General features: G+C 45.9%; 1 protein-coding gene across 1 annotated transcript in view; it reads left to right on the top strand.

The window, feature by feature from the left end:
* MALRD1 (MAM and LDL receptor class A domain containing 1) overlaps window positions 1-13,756 on the top strand; it is a 954,719-nt gene that overhangs the window by 470,489 nt on the left and 470,474 nt on the right. The window contains exon 30 of the mRNA XM_029587045.1: window positions 4,768-4,948. Within this exon, the coding sequence (XP_029442905.1) occupies window positions 4,768-4,948 (181 nt within the window). The remainder of the gene's footprint in view (window positions 1-4,767; window positions 4,949-13,756) is intronic.

The following is a 13,756-nucleotide window of genomic DNA, read 5'->3' as shown; positions in this document are numbered from 1 at the left end:
TGCCGGGCGTGACAAAGGGATTTTCCCCTTTGTGCTCCCCTTCATGCTAACCTTTGTGCTCCTTCTAATATAATTATATTTATGTTTATGTTAATAATTTAACTTTTATTAATGTTATTTAGCTTTTTGCTTTGTTTAAAATTATTTCATTATTGATGCTTAAATGTATTAGACTAAGGAATTTTACTTCCTGCTCATTCTGTTTCATTGTAAACCGGTTTGATATGCATTTTATGCAGGAAAATCGGTATAAAAAACCTTAAAATAAAATAAATAAATAAATAAATAATCACCATCCCATCCCTATCCTCCTATACCATCAGGCATTACCTTCTTTTTCTTCTCATCCCTCCAATATTATCATCCTTTCCCTCCCTCTTACATATAATGCCCCTGCCTCAAAATTTGCTTTATCTTTCATCATGTTCATAGTTAGAAGATTATTTCTTTATTTATTTAAAAAAAACCTACTTATTTACTACCTCCCTGACCAAGCATTAGTCATCCAAAGTGATTTACAATATAAAAACTCAAATCTAACAATACAAGTAACCCAAACAAAAAAAGGTAATTTGACAGTGCTACCATGATGTTGCGTCCAGTCCGTTGGTCGCAGACGGCTGCGACCACTCTGCCTTACCTCTTTTTCTCCCCTTTCTCTCTCTTTGGGCAAGATGTCTGCCTCCGGTACCGAGTGCCAAGGGTCTCGGCGTTTCCAAACCAGTATGGGCGTCCCCATCTGCCATGCTCACTCCCGTGGCCTCCTAGGGCGCAAGCGCGCACATCTCCTATGCTCAAATGCACGTCATGGCGGGAACCTCAGGGGCGGCCCCACCGCATGATGTCAGTACCTCCGGGTATATCTAGCCTCCGCTTCCGCTACCACCTTGAGTTAGCAAGGACTTTGGTTTAAGCTACTCTGACCGCTCTAAGCTGCTTGCTTAGATGCTGCTTCACTCCAAGGGCCTCGCTCCAGTAGAAGCTCAAGATACCCGCTTCTTGGGGGTCTCTCGCTTCCAACTACCCTTCGGGTTCCTCTCTAACTAGACAATCGCTCCTTGAGGGCCTACCAGCCATTATATCCTGCACCATGGAACTTCGGTCCCTACTTTCCACCATCAGGAAGATGCCATCATTCCTGTGAGTACCTCTACGATTCGGTGCTCCAGCTCCACCCACCAGCTGCGACGTTACCCGCACTGCAGGCTTCTGCCTATCGTGAAACATCTGGGTGAGACTTCACAGCTGAGCCTGTTGAACGTACTGGCACTTCTTGGATCAGTGCCTTACCTTCCTGCTTTACCATTTATCTACAGCAGTACAATAAAGCCTCTATCCATACTGGGTCTGCTATCTGAGTTCAGCCTATCGCAGTGGTTCCCCATGGGGCCCCTCCCATGGGTGGAGTCATCTCCATTGCGACCAAGGGTCCACAATTCCACAAACACAACACATGAGCTTCATTCACCTCTTTCTCTGACTTCTTCATTATCTAAGAGAAATAGCCATGATTTTAGCTTCTTCCTGTAAGTTAGGTAATTGAGCTCTGAGTATACTCAATGAGCCCAACTTTCAAAACTGTCCGCACTTCACAATTTGCATATGCAAAAGGATGTGCAGACGTTTATGCAAGTATTTTATAAAGTATGTTGCAGCTACTGCACAGTTTATAAAATATTATGTACTTGTGCTCCAAAAGTACACTCATATATTGTAGTAAACATTAGGGATGTGCATTCATCCAGGACAAATTAGGCAATTTCAATTAAATTTTCAATGAAATTGCCTAATTCATCCTGGTTCGGGGAGCCCGAAACCCTAAGGACATTTTCCCGAAATTTCAGGAAAAATTTGTTTTCAGATTTAGTGTGCACTAAAATAAAATTCGGATCTCCCCGAATTTTAAAGGCCCGAACCACGGGAAATACGAAATTTCCCGCAGCGGTCCAAAAACAAAGCCCAAACCAATAGGTTCAGGCTTCGCACATCCCTAGTAAACATGTATGTTTCCAATGCCAGTAAATGGTTTCTTTCTCTACCTATTTTATAAACATTCTTGGGAATATTTTAGGTGCATAGGAAAGTACAACATATCTGCGGTTTTCAGTACAGAGGCAGATATTTTATAAAGCATACATTTATTCCGTTCTGAAAATACTTGTGCGAGTTCTCGGACTTGCCAGTGTGCCAATATCTCTACCAGTTCACCCAAACCAACTCCATTTCATCTAGACCCATTAACACTTCACCATGAACCCCCACCAGTTAACCCCAAAAGACCTCCCACCCAAAATTATGGACAAAAGATAAGGCCAATTTCAATTGCTCAAGTCTATTAACTTGTAAGAATTTGAAGGGAGCCTGCGTTGTTGCAAATTATTACATTTGCATGTTGTATACATGCACCTTGCAGCTAATTTTCAAAGGAATATTACTTAGGTAGTTTCTCTTTGAAAATTGCCTACAAAGTACATGCATATAAAGCAGGAGTGAGCAAACGACGGCTCATGGGCCATACCCAGCCTGACGACAGATTTTTTTCCAGCCCTCCTCCTCCTTAATTTGCCCCATTAGATCCAGCTTCCCGTCACCTTCCATGTCATCAACAATGGCCTAACATCACAGGCCTTTATTACTTCGACCTGAATGTTGGTGGCCGGAGGTGATGTTCCCCTCAGAGGGATCAGCGGGGCAGGAAGAGGAGGAGCAACAGCCAGCTGTAAAGAGGCCCATGACACCAGCGGCAAAAAAGGAAGAGGCTGCCAGTAGTTCCCATCCCACTGACGGTGAAGAGAATAGGCTATGTGGCTACCAGTGGACCCTATACCACTGGCAGTGAAGAAAGGAAGAGACCCTGATGGATCCCAATCTCGAGAGGGCAGCACATTCTCTTTGCTGATCTTACAATACATAAGATCAGCATGGAGGAAATGCTACATGCGTGATTTTTCAATACCATGTGGCCTGCAGAGAGGAAGAGGAGGAGCACAGCAGCTTTGAGAATGGATTGGTTCCTTCCTGGCACATGGCGACGGTGATAAAGACATTGGAGGATCAAGAGAGGCTGTGAGGCTGCCATGCTATGTGTGTGAGAGAAAATGAATGAGTGCCTGCCTGGTGGTGTGTGTGAGAGAGAGAATGATAGGAGCCTGCCTGGAGGTCTCTGTGTATGTGAGAATGAATGGAAGCTTGTCTGGGCATGTGTGTGAGGGAACCAGTGATAGTGAGTGCATGTATGTGTGTTAAGGAACCAGTGAGAGTGACTGCATGCTTGTGTGTTTGTGTGTGTGTGTGTGTGTGTGTGTGTGTGTGTGTGAGGAGCCAGAATGAGGTTTGTGTGTATGTGAGGGAGTCAGTGAGAGTGATTGCATGTTTTTGTGTATGTGAGTGGATGATAGAGCAATGTGTGTGAGTGAGAGCATGTTGTGTGTATTGTGAGAGAGAGCATGCATATATGGGTGGATGAGAGAGCACTGTGTATGGGTGAGATAGCATGTGTGTGCATGTGTGGGTGAAAGAGAGTGCATGTGTGTGCAACATTCCTCCCTTCTCTCTCTTCCTCTTTGCCTGCTAATCACTGACCATCACTGAGGAATCTGGAAATAAAACATTCCCAGGTATGGAGAGTGGGGAATTTTTAAAAATCCTTACTAGTTTTAATTATTGAGTATTATTTGATGTGTCTGTTTGGAAATATTTTATGGGTTTTTGGAACATTTTTTATATGTTTTTAACTAGTTGATGTTGTTCTATTTGTTAATTGTGTTGAATTTATCTTTTTATTGGAATGGTTGCTTTTCATAGAGTCCTCCGCACTCACAAAGAGGGACTCCGGTCCTTGGATCCGATGAGCACCAGTAATGTGGCCCTCTTTAAACATTGGTTGCCCGCCCCTGATATAGACTATCCACGTTCATCTCCATCTGCTGTTTCTGTGGACAATTGATTGGGAGTATAATTATCCCTTTTCTGTGAGGGGAGCAGTTTTCATTTTGTATTTGAAAATGTCCTCAAAATGAACAACAGATTCTTTTTACCAGACATCACTTCCAACAAAATACCATTTCTAGTTGTAAGGATTTGTGCCATGGTTATTCTTGCATACATACTATTTACAGGCAACTTTAAATGCTAGTGGTCTGGATGAAATATAAGTGTAATCAGAACTTAGCTGATGCTTCTGGGTCAAATGAAGCCTCCTAACTAATGAGGGTTCAGATTTGAAATTAACTGGTTTGTTCATCCCTGACAGAGAAAATATCTCACAATAAATACTGCTTTGTTGGCTTTCTCTTCCATTTTTTTTTTCAATAAAAAGACTTAGGGCCTGAGTCAGAAATTTAATCACTGGAAAAGCCACAGTCAGCTAATTTAATTGGTCGATTCAGCTGTTGCAGCAAATAAAGTGCTGGAATAAACCTACAATATGGCCATGCAAAAAGTATGTGAACACAGAGATTAATGGAACTGCTGCTACTTAATTGCAGGGAACCTCCAAAGCTATGTAAATACATTATAAAACTTTCCTCACTTGTTAGTTTATTGAGAAATCAAAATGAATGATTGGCATTCAGTGGCCCTGTTGTCACAGAACTGATGCACTGTTGGACAATATTGCACTCATCAAAATTAAGATAATGATATTCAGTCAATCCTGCAATTTGATTGCTTGTGTAGTTCAAAGTGCTCTGCAACTTTTCCTTTAGCAGTTCTTTTTCTGTATTGTACATGCAATTGTAATCACACTTTTTCTTGATTTCTCTTCAGACTGATGACAGACTTTCAGAAATATGGAGGGTGTCTGAGAATCAAGGTGAGAAGTGGAATAAAGCAGAAATACACCTGGGGAAGTTACGGAATTTTGAAATAATCTTTGAAGGAATTCGTGCCAAGGATCTTGGTGGAGGAGCTGCAATAGATGACATTGAATTCAAGAACTGTACCTTGAGTAAGTTTCACACAACATTTTCAGTCATTATCTTCCATTAGATGGCTTGCCATTTTTGTTAGTTTCCTTTTTGTGCTCCTCAAAGTCATATTCCAGAAACATGTTTTTTTTTAGATACTTTGAAGATTCATATTCCAGTTTCCTAGCTATCATACATTTTAATCCCAGTCTTTTCATCAGACTTTGATGTGTATCATAGTGTAACCCCTAGGTGGGTGAACCCTGGTAAAAATCACTAGGAGCGCATAAAAATTAAATAGGCCTTATTTGCAAACAATTCTCCATAGTTAGTTTTAACTTTTGAGTGGTCCAGGGCTCCCTATTGGGAGAAACAGCTTCATGGTCCTTGTGCGTTAGACAAAGTGCACTGTTCTTTTCCAGTCCCTGTAAGCAGCACTAATAATCCCCACAGTCTATAGCAGCAATAATCACACTGAGAGGCACCGTGGTTTCCGTCTTTACTGATAGTTGATACATTGAATATTCTTTACAGCACTTATAGCTAGATTTATCAAAATGTGCTAATTTTTGCATTAATACTGCCCGTGATAAGGAGTATGGCTATGAATTACCGCATGCTTCGCATTGGTATTTTTATTGCAACATGCATTAAAGTTCGTGCACCCTGTGATATTTGTACTTTGCAAGTTTTGAAGTGTCTAGACAGGCATGAGAGAGAGAGAGTGAAAGAGAGAGTGAGAGTGAGAGAGAGAGAGAGACTCTTTATAAGACTCTCATAGTAGTCAACTGTTTAAAGCACTATAGGAGCGCCGGCTTGTAACTCAAGGTGAGGTTTTGGTGGTGGTCTAGAGTATTGGGGCCAGTTTTACATATAGAGTGAGACATATGAACAGCACAGTACACACCAGTGAATTTTTGAAGGGATTTAGAGTGAGAAAAGTCACACAAAGATGAGATTGGGTCAGCAAAAAGAAAAAAAAAACTTTTGAACAATACCTTCAATTCCTTTCCTCTGGTAGTGGATGGGAATGCAGTCGTCACAGATGAAATCTCTACTCCTCAGTCTTTCCTCTTCTTCCCAATGACTTGGAAACTGAGGGATAGATTTTAAAAGGTGTGCGCACGCGTCCATGTGAGCACAGTTCCCGGCACACGCACATATACGCACGGATTTTATAACACGTGCGTGCCGGCGCATGCATGTTATATAATCCGAGGGTCGTGCACACATGCATGCTGAATTTTGCAATCCACAGGCGCATGTACGGGTGGTGCGTGTGGGGGGTGGGGCAATTTAGCAAATTACACACAGCGACGCAATTGGGCCTTCCCTAGTTCCCTCCCAGTAGGACCACTTTCTATAGCTTGTGGGGAGGTGGGGGCTGTCATTCTGGACTTAAGGCCCATGAGTTCTTTGTTTTTTTTAATATAGCTGGTTTTTAAAAATACAACTTTTTTTTTACATAGCTGGTTGAGGCTAAAGCTGTCCAGCCACATAAGGTTGGATAACTTTAGACTTGGTGTATTGCTTGTCTTGAGTTAGCTGAATAACTTATTTGACTAACTCCAAATATGGCATTATTCAAATAAGTTATTCGGCTAACTCAATCACAACCTGGAATGTCCCTAATACAATCCTTTCTTATATAGTTAATTCTTAGGCAGCTAATGACTTATCTGGCTAACTTTAAACTGGATAAGTAAGGGAAATATTAAAAAGCTGCCATGTAGATGGGTTATTTGTGAGTGGCTAAATGGCTTTGAATATTAGGGATGTGAATCGTTTTTTGACGATTTAAAATATCGTCCGATATATTTTAAATCGTCAAAAATCGTTAGAAGCACAATACAATAGGAATTCCCCCGATTTATCGTCAAAAATCGTAAATCGGGGGAAGGGGGAGGGGAAGGGGGAGGGCGGAAAAACCGGCACACTAAAACAACCCTAAAACCCACCCCGACCCTTTAAAATAAATCCCCCACCCTCCCGAACCCCCCCAAAATGCCTTAAATTACCTGGGGTCCAGAGCGGGGGTCCCGGTGTGATCTTTTACTCTCGGGCCTGCGGTGCGTTGTAGAAATGGTGCCGGCGCTACCTTTGCCCTGTCATATGACAGGTCAAAGGTAGCGCCGGCGCCATTTTGTTTTTTGTCCCCCGACGTCAGGAGCGTAGGAGATCGCTTCTGGACCCCCGCTGGACCCCCAGGGACTTTTGGCCAGCTTGGGGGGGCCTCCTGACCCCCACAAGACTTGCCAAAAGTCCAGCGGGGGTCTGGGAGTGACCTCCTGCACTTGAATCGTTTTGCTGTACAAAATGGCGCCGGCCATACGCTGTATGGCCGGCGCCATTTTGTACGGCAAAACGACGTCAGGAGCGTAGGAGATCGCTCCCGGACCCCCAGGGACTTTTGGCCAGCTTGGGGGGGCCTCCTGACCCCACAAGACTTGCCAAAAGTCCAACGGGGGTCCGGGAACGACCTCCTGCAGTCGAATCGTTTTGCCGTATGGCTGGCGCCATTTTGTGCAAAATGGCCAAAAGTCCCTGGGGGTCCAGCAGGGGTCCGGGAACGATCTCCTGCAGTCGAATCGTGTTGCTGTATGGCCGGCGCCATTTTGCGCAAAATGGCGCCGGCCGTACGGCAAAACGATTCGAGTGCAGGAGGTCGCTCCCGGACCCCCGCTGGACTTTTGGCAAGTCTTGTGGGGGTCAGGAGGCCCCCCAAGCTGGCCAAAAGTCCCTGGGGATCCAGCGGAGGTCCAGGAGCGATCTCCTACGCTCCTGACGTCGGGGGACAAAAAACAAAATGGCGCCGGCGCTACCTTTGACCTGTCATATGACCTGTCATATGACAGGGCAAAGGTAGCGCCGGCGCCATTTCTACAACGCACCGCAGGCTCTAGAGTAAAAGATCACACCGGGACCCCTGCTCTGGACCCCAGGTAATTTAAGGCATTTTGGGGGGGTTCGGGAGGGTGGGGGTTTTATTTTAAAGGGTCGGGGTGGGTTTTAGGGATGTTTTAGTGTGCCGGTTTTCCCGCCCTCCCCCGATTTACGATTTACACGATATTTACAAAAACAAAACCACGACGATCCGATTCCCTCCCCCCCCAGCCAAAATCGATCGTTAAGACGATCGATCACACAATTCACATCTCTATTGAATATTGACATCAGAATCCCTAAATTTAGGCATCTAAGATCTAGATGCCCTAAACCATGTTTTTTTTGGGAGGGGTTTCACTATCATAGGGGGGTTGCAACGATAGTGGGTCCCTCCCCCCCAAAAACATTGCAGCTGTATCTCTGTGTTGTTTTGTCTTGTGGAAAAACATTGCAGTGCAAAACAACACAGCATCAGCCCTTTCGCGCAATGGCAGCCCCCAAAGCATGGGGCCACCATTGCCTTAAAGGGCTGAAACAGAAAAAAAAAACAAAACCCTAAAATATAAAAAATGTGGGGGGAGGGAGGGTCAAAGTGGCAGCCCTGACAATTAAATGTAAAAAAAAAATTAGGTAGTTGCATGATGACGCCCCCTCCCCATCTCAAAGTAACCCATTACGGCCAAAGTGCTCCCCCATGCCATCTCTCAAAAAAAGGTAGCATTCATCCCCCCCCCCGACTTGACCGCAACCCCCAAAATCCATAAAAGATCTTGTTGGTCTATAGTGGGAACCTCGATCCCTCTCCCTCATATTCTCCAAGTAGGAAAAAAAAGGATTTGTTTTTAGTAGGGGTGACCCCCCCAATCCCTGCCGTACTTCCATGCCTGGTTCACAAGGGGTGCTGGAATCAGCATTAGCTCTGTATGGGATACAGAAGGGTGGATTTTAAAAGGCCTGCGTTTGTATATCCCAGGTTTTATGCATGTGGCCGGGCCATGCACATGCCGTGCAAATTTTAAAGGGGCCAGGCCACGTGCGTAAACCCCGGAACGCACACAAGTGCCAGGACTCTTCAAAGGGGTGGGCCAGGAAGCATCATTGTAGGCTGTCACAATGACTCACGTGCTGGCAGGTCATGCGATTTCTTCAGCTCCAGGCCTGAAGTATGTTGCGAAACAAAATAAAAATATATAGATCAGTAGGGTTTAGGGAGTGGGTAGGAGAGGGGAAGAGGGAGCGAGTTAAGGTAGGTGGGTAAGGAAGTTCCCTTCCAGTCTGCACATGCTAGTGTGCGCTTGTTATAAAATCGGTGTGTCCATGTGCGTGCACCGGGAACTGCGTGCACATGGACACGCGCACATATGTTTGAAAATCTACCCCAGAGTGAATAGCTAGTAGGGATGTGCATCGTTTTTATGATGAATTAAAATATCATATGATATTTCATAATTCATGTATCGGGGGTCCCCGAAAATGATAGGAAAACCCCACAAAATTTCGTGCAGTTTTCTTATCATTTTGGGGGGGGAAGGGCACACAGAAATCCCCCCAAACCCACCCGAACCCTTCATATCTAATTATTTACAATCCCCCACCCTCCCAACCCCCCAAAACTTGCCTAAAGTCCCTGGTGGTCCAGCGGAAGTGCCAGGAGTGATGTCCCCTTCTCCGGCTGTCAGCTGCCACAAATCAAAATGGCGCCGATGGCCCTTTGCCCTTACCATGTGACAGGGGCTATTGATGCCATTGGCTCCGGCCGTCCATTGCTCCTACCATGTGACAGGGACCAGCCAATTGCATCAAGAGCCCCTGTCACTTGGTAAGGGCAAAGGGCCACCAGCACCATTTTGTTTACTGGCAGCCAAAGGCCCGAGAGAGGGAGATGGCTACTGGAAACCCTGCTGGACCACCAGGGATTTTAGGCAAGTTTTGGGGGGGTCGGGAGGGTGGGGGATTGTAAATAATTAAATCTGAAGGATCGGGATGCGTGCTAACGTGTTTGTGTTAGGACGCATTAATGGGAGCTAGCGTGCACTAATGGGAGTTAGTGTGCGCTAAACCGAAAACGATTCTATACAAAAAAAAAAAATGCCGATCCGTGGGAGTACGAACTTTTCCCGCAGCTACACAAAACCGAAAGCGGAAACGATCGGGCACCCGATGCACATCTCTAATAGCTAGTGTGGCAGTGGGTATGGTCAATGGAAGAGGTAAAGCAGTCAGTCATGAAGGTAAGTTCCCATCCCCTCTTAAGTTCCAAGTGAATGATACGGACTCTCCCTCGTTCTCTCTAATAAACTCAGATCTTGTCAATCAACACTTCACATTTGTAAGACTTGGGACACAAGACTCACAACCATAAAGTCATTAACACTTTATGTTTATATTCCTGTATTACTAACTCTTCATTTATTGAAAAAACAAGGGGAGACAAAAATTAGTCAGCTTTTAACCAATCTTCAAATGAAGGCTAACATTAAACAAAAGATATTATTTACAGCATTTATTAGGCTAATCTCAGTTGTCCTTCGGATAAGGCTAGACATTTCTTAGAGTATAAGACAATGGCAATATTCATGAATAACAACATTTAAGACTTGCTGAGTCAGATTCTCTTAGTTTTTTTTTTAATTGAAAGTTTATTGGGTGAAGCAAAGATAACATTAAAAAAAGCAGTGCATTGTATAATGACATCCTTTAAGGAATGTTATTATTTGTAAGGGTTTTGGGTGGATCCCTGGACATGTGGCAGATGACCACACCCATGGGGGGAAGTCCCATGAGGGGCCACAGGTCAGGCTCAGCATAGGAGACACACACACACACACACACTAGTTCTTTTATTATACAGGATTGGTGAACCACCAGAGGTGGCAGTAGTGAGCTGGAAAGTGGCCTGGTTGGGCTTGTAGTCCCTCAGGCTCTGGAACAGCGATCCCACAATGGCTGTGCTGTAATAGAGAGAACTGATATTGTGAGTAGTAGCAGGATTTGCAGAGTTCAGGAATAGAGCCTCGTTGGTAATGTACTCACGCAGCGGTCTCTCGGTGTGGAGCACAGGAGCTGGAGTAAAGGCAGGCCCTCGAGGAGGGAGTACCTGGTTCCAGGGAATAGCTCTGAGAGATAGAGATGGTAACTCACAGATGTTTCAGGCAGTGGTGTCTTCCTGGCAGAAGTGGAGTCCAAGTAGTGAGTCCAGGACCATGGGCCCTCGAGGAGCAAATATCAGTTCCAGACTGTGACCTGAAAGATAAGGAAGAGAGAGAGGCCCCAGAGGAGCGGGTACCCCAAATAGAGTAGGTCTAAAGGAGGCAGAGTTGCAAGGTACGGAGAGCGAATTCCATCCATTAGGAAACCTTTGCTAACTCGATTAACTATCAATCGCGTAGGCCTTTTGTATCCGGGATGCGTGACGTCATCACAGGGGGACGCCCCTGAGGTTCATGCCACTGAAGGTACTTGAAGCAGGGCTGCGCGGCGCACATGCCCAAAGGCAGCTGAATAGCATGGCAGGAGGCAGCGCCCAAGCCGGTCTGGGGATGCTGGAGAGGATGGCAGGCAGACACTGCGGCAGCCAAACATCCGTCAACCGCAAGAGGAGTCGCCAGAGAGGTAAGGAGGGCGGAGTGGAGACGTCGGGCAGTGACAGTCGTAACAAGGAAATGCATGTTCCCACCCACCTACCACAGGATCCAATAGGCACACTAACAATAGCAAGGAAAAAGAAAGCCCATGTTACTCTATCTGGGACAGCAGTACATAATCAGAACTACTAACAACGTCAATATAAAGGAAACAGTGCTGATCAGCAATGAGTACTACAAAGAATACTAATACAGGAATATAAACATAAAGGGAAAGGCCAACATCCCACTAAAAAGCATGAGCCACAAACAGGGACCCCTAAAACATGGCTCAATCATGGGTTCGCAACCAGTCAATGAAAGAATCCCACGTGGTCTGAAAAGGTATCAGGCAATTATGTCATACTGTTGTAAGATGAGCTAGATGGTAATAACCATATAGACGATGAATCACCCCGGGACAATGGTGGGATAACAGCTTGCTTCCAAAAGGTGGCTAGCTCACAATGAGCTTGCTAGGAAAAGTGCTGAAAAGGTTTGTTCAGGTTGGGCAGAGGGAAATTAAGGAGAGCATGACCTGGCTCCACATTAACAGGAACTTATATAACCTGTATCAACCATTCAATAACATATGCCAAAAAAGAAGCAACCTTTTCGCACTGTCACCATATGTGGAAGATAGTCCCAATACCCCCACACTGTTCCAACATGTGTTTGACACAGTGGGAAATGAAGAATGTATACAAAAATGTATCACTACCAATGATAGAGAGGTTTATAGCAATTTTCTTGCAAAGAGGCTCGTGCGGGTGGAGCGGCCGCCCTCTGCGAGCCCTTTCCGCCGCTGCCGCTCCACCCGCACGGGTCCCTCGCTGCCCAGCCGCCTAAGCCCGACGCAACCGGCGTGGGAGACCCATTGGGGTCCGGGCAGGACAATAAATCGAGGCCGAGGCTGCGGCCTGTGCCTACCCGGCTCCCGATTGGCCCAACGCCGCCTGCGACGACCGCCGGACCGCCCACAGACGACGGCACCGCCTACGCTCCAGGACCTACTTACCTCCCACCAGGCCCTCGGCGTCTCGCGCCGGGCGTCTCGCGCAGAAGGAGCGCGACTAAGGAGCCTGCCCCTTAGTGCGCCCCTTTGTGCTCCCCCAGTATCCCCTTCTCAGACCCCTCTGACTGTCCAGCCATGCGCACTCACTCCATTCCCATTATCAAACACTACCCCCCACACCGCGACCCTTCCCCCCCGCAAAACCTGCAGAATGCCACAGAAATCTCCTCCCCATCATAGCCACCCCTTTCACTCAAATTCTTGGCCTCACGACATTCACAATTCTCCTATTAAACGCTCAATCTATCATCAAAAAGTCTGCACTCATCAATGACATTCTCCTTGATGACAGCCCTGACATCCTTGCCATCACCGAAACTTGGCTAAAAGAAACAGACACCACCCTTCTCAACCAACTCCCAGGGGAAATCTATGACATCTTCTCCATTCCCAGACCGAAAAAGAGAGGTGGTGGCCTACTCCTGGCATCTAAAAATGCCCTGAAACTCATCAGGAAACCTATCCCTACCCCCCCTAAACTTGAAATAAGCTACTTTCATTCTACCAACCTCCAGATCTGTCTAGTTTACGCCCCACCTGGCCTCCTCGAAAATAACCCCTCTCCTCTGATTGAATACATCTCTAAAAACATTAATATACATGTCCCGGCAGTCATCTTGGGTGACGTCAACCTCCACGTTGATGCCACCCCTGTCTCATCATACTGTGACTCACTCCTATCTGCCCTTGAAGCCCTCAGCTTCACCCAAACCATATCCCACCCTACCCACAAAGCAGGCCACACACTCGACCTCCTATTCACTAACTCACTGTGATGCTTTGCACCCGTCTGCAAGTGTCTATTCCTGGAATCTAATCCCTGGTTGAGCATCTCTGGATACTCCACAATTCCAAATAACAGTTTATTAGTATTTATCCAGTAAGTCCTCAGGTGGGATTTGAACCCAGTCCCACCTGGCTAGAAGGCAGATGCCTTCTCTACTGAGCTACCGCCCACTTCCTGAAGTTTGGTGTAAAAGTTCAGCTTTACAAGTACAGCTTTAACCAATATCCAGTTCAATATTCAATGTTCTAGAGTCTGGCCCTGTTGGGCCTAACTTCCACCACCCACCGTATCCTTCGGGTCGGGTATTTCTCTCCCCAAGGATACAACCACCCACCCGCTGGCAGTTCTTGCAGCAAACGTGTCTATATTGCAAGTCCAGACCAACAAATTCCCCTTGCTCACCTTCCTTGTGATGGGGTTGGTCATCCTCCACACGGTCGGGTTGTCTGGTATCAAAGTGTCCTTACAGCAGCCTGGT

The sequence above is a fragment of the Rhinatrema bivittatum genome, chromosome 2, assembly GCF_901001135.1.
Source record: "Rhinatrema bivittatum chromosome 2, aRhiBiv1.1, whole genome shotgun sequence".
NCBI classification, from domain to species: domain Eukaryota; kingdom Metazoa; phylum Chordata; class Amphibia; order Gymnophiona; family Rhinatrematidae; genus Rhinatrema; species Rhinatrema bivittatum.
The sequence above is the reverse complement of the archived record's forward strand: the minus strand, read 5'-3'. Positions and strand labels throughout refer to the sequence as shown.